This window comes from Habropoda laboriosa, unplaced genomic scaffold, assembly GCF_001263275.1.
Source record: "Habropoda laboriosa isolate 0110345459 unplaced genomic scaffold, ASM126327v1 scaffold147, whole genome shotgun sequence".
In the NCBI taxonomy this organism is placed as follows: domain Eukaryota; kingdom Metazoa; phylum Arthropoda; class Insecta; order Hymenoptera; family Apidae; genus Habropoda; species Habropoda laboriosa.
Genome location: NW_017100256.1, coordinates 461,000 through 466,273, shown reverse-complemented (window position 1 = coordinate 466,273; position 5,274 = coordinate 461,000). Strand labels below are relative to the sequence as shown.

The following is a 5,274-nucleotide window of genomic DNA, read 5'->3' as shown; positions in this document are numbered from 1 at the left end:
TTCTTTCTCTCAAGGATGGCTTACTTCCAAATATGTTTGTATATTTCTAAGTTACATTTATACAATGCATTTTTTTCTCTTATTTATATGCTTATATTTATGTATTAATAAACAATCATAAACTTTTTGTTACTAGGTGGTGTTTAATCCTATTAACTAATTATCCGAGAATGTGAATGAAAATTAAAAGACGTTATATTGATTCTTCGAATAATCGTTTCTTCGTGAAACTTGCGGTACCAGATATGTCAGTATGCGCGCGACTTGAAACATTAATGCACAAATTCATGTTCCACGCTCGCGTGAAATTCTAGTTAGCTTTAAAAAACGAAGAACTTAACGTCTGCACGCAATATATGTTTTATATTGTTTCAATTATATCGAATAATTTATTTTTCCGTTGAATATGTAATGAGTATACTGTAGCAAGGAATTTGCGTGTTAATGAAGGATATACGATCGCGTAATACTGTACACGTCGAAGATTATCTCTACTGCGATAAATTTGCAGATTTGATATTCTTTGATCGTATATGCAGTGTCGTTAAATAATCGCCACAAAATGCAGCGACTGGAATTCTTGCGTTAACAGGGTGTACTCGACACGGGTACGGAGACCAGAAAATGAACAAAAAGCATGTATTTGCGTGAAAGTTTCCTTGAAATCACATGGTGCTGAATATATAAACAAAAAAGTGAAAAGAACAAAAACAGAGATATACCAGGGAAACTACAGTTTCTAGGGAAGAAAGGGAGAGAGAGAGAGAGAGAGAGAGAGAGAAAGAGCGCGAGAGAAAATGTATTAAGTAGAAAGATAGCGAAACTAGATAAAGAAAATAACGAGAGAGGAAGAAAAGATGCGAATGCTGCCGTTTAAGGCAGGAAGGAGCTTGTTATTGTGAAATGTGATGTTTTGGAATGCCTTGTATATGTGCCAGCTATTCCTATTTATATTATTATGGTATTATATTCGTAAGTTGCATAGAGCTTTATTTTCGTCGTAAATTACTTTAATGTTATATAAAAAAAAAAATAAATAGAAAATATTTAATTATTTGAGTCAGCATACAATACGTCGGTACCAACAGTTTTAGATATTTACTCCAATAATCGTTTTTCACGGTCCTTTGGAACACTATGCATAACCATATATATAACCATTAAAAATCAAATTTAACGCAACTTACCACATTTCTATGAAATAAATATTCCTAAGGATAAGAAATGAATTCAATTAAGTATGTTACTCTATTAACATTGTTTCGTGTATTTAAAAAAATATAGTTATTTGATTTGAAATTTAACTGAAAATCTTTTCTTGTTGGTATCGACCGATGTACTATTACAACGATCATGTAATAAGTTATTACTTGTAACTTGATTTCTTTGATTTTTATTTAATAAAAAGTCAGTATGCAATTAAAAAATAATAACTGACTGTAGATCTTTTCTGTTTAATAGATCCTACCCATACTCACCCGAATTTTCGACCTGCGCTCCCGATAATCTTCATATCCGCGTCATTAGATTCCAACTACATTCTGGATTCCCACATTTGTTTTGATGCTTATTCAATGTCAGGCAAAAAATTCAATTCTTAACTTTTAAATCGCCTTAAATTAATGCTGTACAATTCCAATGAAATATTTTATATAAACTTGTACATATATTATCATGTTTGTATAAATTTATTTTAACTAAACTAAGCTGTTCTTCAAGTTTATTTAAAAAATTGATCTCATTTATTTGTTCCTTAAAAGGTTTCATTGCTGCTTATTTGACCCACAAAAACACTAAAAAAATTTAATTATCTAAAAATGTTAAATATTTATTTACGAACTTATTCAACAGTGATCAGTATTCATTCCTAAAGATTCAGCTAATAAATTGAAAATACTAATTAACAAAATATATATTAGCTGTGTTTGTAAATCCGATATATCCTCGTACTAAGAATGCTCTTATCTTTTGTGAACATAAGATAAGGTGCATTTTCCACCTGTTATCACTATTTCTTATCATAACGTTGATTCACAACGATTCACTTTCATATCGTCTACGTATTTTAACGTAATTTGAACGTTTTCACTTAATTATTCTATCTGCAAGTGTTTTTTGATTTAATTGGATTATTTACCGTCGTTTGCACATTTTTTATAAGACAATGTGTTCCAAAAAGTTATTGTGTTACATTACCATTGGTTTGTGTAAGTAAATACATTAATTTGTGTAATATTTGAAACCCAATATTCTTAAAATACTTATTAGAAACATTTATTACGCGTTTCATACCTCTTCCTTATTTTATATTCTAAAAATGTAAAATATTTCGAAATAATTTGACTGTTTTCTGAGAACCTTTTAAATTATTTACAAGCAGACAAAATACGAAATTGCATTAAATAAAACATTACCAGTAAAATACTTACACATAATGTTATTGAACAGGTAATTTTACAAAATTAACATCGAACAACTTACAAAAATTGTAAAACAAATACAGTAAAGTAGAGTAAATCTAATCAGACAAGATATGATTGAACATACCTACAAAGGTATTACAAGTATAAGCTGAATTGAAGGATCATTAATTTGTTTACTGTATTTAATATATTTGTGTAAATAATTTGCAAAAATGTTAAAAAAGTAAAACAATGTTTTGTACTAATTTATCAATTTTACACAGTAATCATGGGTGTCTTTATGGATGGAGTTGAAGCAAGACGTAAAATTTTAAGGGGTCGAAAAACGATTACAAGACGTTATTACTGTAAGTGGAAAATATAGAAACAAAAGAGAAAAAAGAAATAAAGTAATATATAAAATAACCAAGTATGTAACATTTTTTAGGGGGAACCGCGATACCAGCATGGTCTATAGTACTTCTGATAGGAATCAGCATGCTGATTGCCGGTGGTGGACTATATGTACTGTTACAAAAATTCGTAATTGACAATGCTACTGCTGGGGAAAGACATTCGTATCAACCTGCATTGCAAAACGAGGCTTAAAACTATTTAATTAGTGCTCGTTGGATCATCCATTCATTTATACTTCAGCAAGGACGTAGACCACATTAAAACGTTTTGGCAGAAAAAATTTTATATGAACACAGTGACAATGTATTATTTATTTTTATATCATTCTGCCTTTGACAATGGTTTATTATTTTAATGTCACTAATTGATTATTGAAAATGATATCGCTATTCGTACAATCACATCCCTTGCAGCCTTTTTTTTATCAGCACAGACTCGGGAAATATCATTTTATAAATTACGTATTATTTATATATTGTTATGTCATCGAAAGATTCGTAAATTATAACAATTACCGTTTAATGCACAGGACGATCGAAAATCATTATATTTCGTTTTGTACATTCTGATAAAAGAGAATTATTAGTTTTCCGGCTCGTTAGATTATTCGTTCAATATGTATTATACATTAGAGTCAATTATTAATTGGTATGAAAGAAAGAAGATCTATAATTTAAAATTCCCTGCGATGATACTTGTCAGGATCAAAGTATGATGTCACGACAACGCGATTATTGAACTTTCGTCCTGTAAGAGTCTGCTGTGCTTTCTGGCAGTCAATCACACTATTAAATTCGACGAATACCTACAACAAAAATAACAAATAAATTTTTTTAATATATGTTTGCAAACCAAAAGAAATTATGATTTATTTATATTATTAAACATACTTTCCCACATCCAGGTACATCAACACCTTCTATAGGTCTTGGTATTTCCACAGATCGAACTACACCATATTTATTACATTCTTCTTTAATGTCTTCTAAAATATCTTCATATTCTTCTTCTTCCATTAATTCTTCAGGTAATTATTAAATTATAATTTTTTTTATTCTTTTTTATTATTTTAACTATAATTCAAGTTATTTTACCTCAGTAGCTGGTCCACTTGTGCCCACCATAGATAATCCAGGCACCTGAATTTGAACTGGAGCTTGTGCACCAATCATAGGATTCTTGGCACCTACACTAGCTCGTTGGACAATGAGTTTCTTGTCTCCCAGCTGCATTCCATTTAATCCAGCAATTGCTTGGTCAGTCATTGACACGTCAACATACTCGCAGAATGCATAACCCTTGGATAGACCTGTAGCTGAATCCTTTACTAGATTGAATGCTCTCAGTTGCCCAAAGCTCATCAGTAACTCCTTCACCTGTATTGTAAAAATAACATTATTTATTTAGTCATATAATATTAGTATAATTTGTGTTATTATAGACTATGCAACCTTTAATTCTTTTACACTTCTTAATAAATATCTCTTACTTATTATGTTAATATTTCTAATTATTACAGTCATATAAAAAGTAAAACATAATTTAAATATTATCATATATTTCTTTTGACTTCTTAAAATTAAAATGTAAGACTAATTAATAATCAAATTAAACAGATATTGATATTAAATTTGATTTGAAACTTGAAGTGTACAATTATTTTACTTGTCCATAATTTAAACATACTACTGTATTATAACTCAAAGCTAATGTGAAAGTTGCATAATCCAAAAATAATAAATTCACTATGAATGCATAGATGTATTATGTCTCGCCTACTCGAGTTTCATTTAACATCTTCGCATAATATCTTTCTTACATACAAAACTTTTACTCCAGTCTGGAACACATCTTTATCAATGTTTTGGTCAGAATACTCTTGTCCTTCAACCGTGGATTATCTCACATTTATTTTAATTCTCTCTTCAAAAAGAAGTGTGCCTTTAATTTACTTACATCTTTCCATTTCCCAGAAGTACTGAAAACTCTGAAGAAGAGATAACAGCATGTTGCATTTAACGAAGATTTATTTATCTTCACTTTTAGAAGTCAAGACTCCCAGGTTGTTCTGATTTACATAACCATATAATAAGTGTTTGCAAACACCTCAATTCATTTTATCAAGACATATGTAAACATAGTCTGATGTATCTTAGTTGAAGTATTATATAATACCAATCCATAACATAATTTGAGAAGTTATATAATACTAACCAAGATGTTCCAAACATCTGCATACATATTTCCAATAAAGAGTATATATTATCATAAACTCATTAGATCTACAATGGCTCATGAAAGTATTCGAACACATTTGAAACTTTCAGAAAATGAAATATGTATGTTAGACTAAAGTTGTCAAAGTAATATTGCAAACAGTATAAAAGACATATATCAGGATAGTACAGATAAAATTAGAAGATAATTTGATCATGTACACAGTACTTATACAATA

The 5,274-nt window shown here is 29.3% G+C and overlaps 2 protein-coding genes across 2 annotated transcripts in view; one reads left to right on the top strand and one right to left on the bottom strand.

The window, feature by feature from the left end:
- The first annotated feature begins 2,065 nt into the window (after positions 1–2,065).
- LOC108572593 lies at positions 2,066–3,802 on the top strand. The gene is made up of 3 exons (XM_017934857.1): positions 2,066–2,207; positions 2,687–2,770; positions 2,851–3,802. Exons 1-3 carry the CDS (start codon positions 2,165–2,167, stop codon positions 3,009–3,011), a joined length of 288 nt encoding a protein of 95 aa, XP_017790346.1. The 5' UTR covers positions 2,066–2,164; the 3' UTR covers positions 3,012–3,802.
- LOC108572571 (splicing factor U2AF 50 kDa subunit) overlaps positions 3,470–5,274 on the bottom strand; it is a 6,036-nt gene continuing 4,231 nt past the window's right edge. The window contains 2 exon segments of the mRNA XM_017934831.1: positions 3,470–3,624; positions 3,710–4,195. Of these exon segments, the coding sequence (XP_017790320.1) occupies positions 3,493–3,624; positions 3,710–4,195 (618 nt within the window). The 3' untranslated portion in view covers positions 3,470–3,492.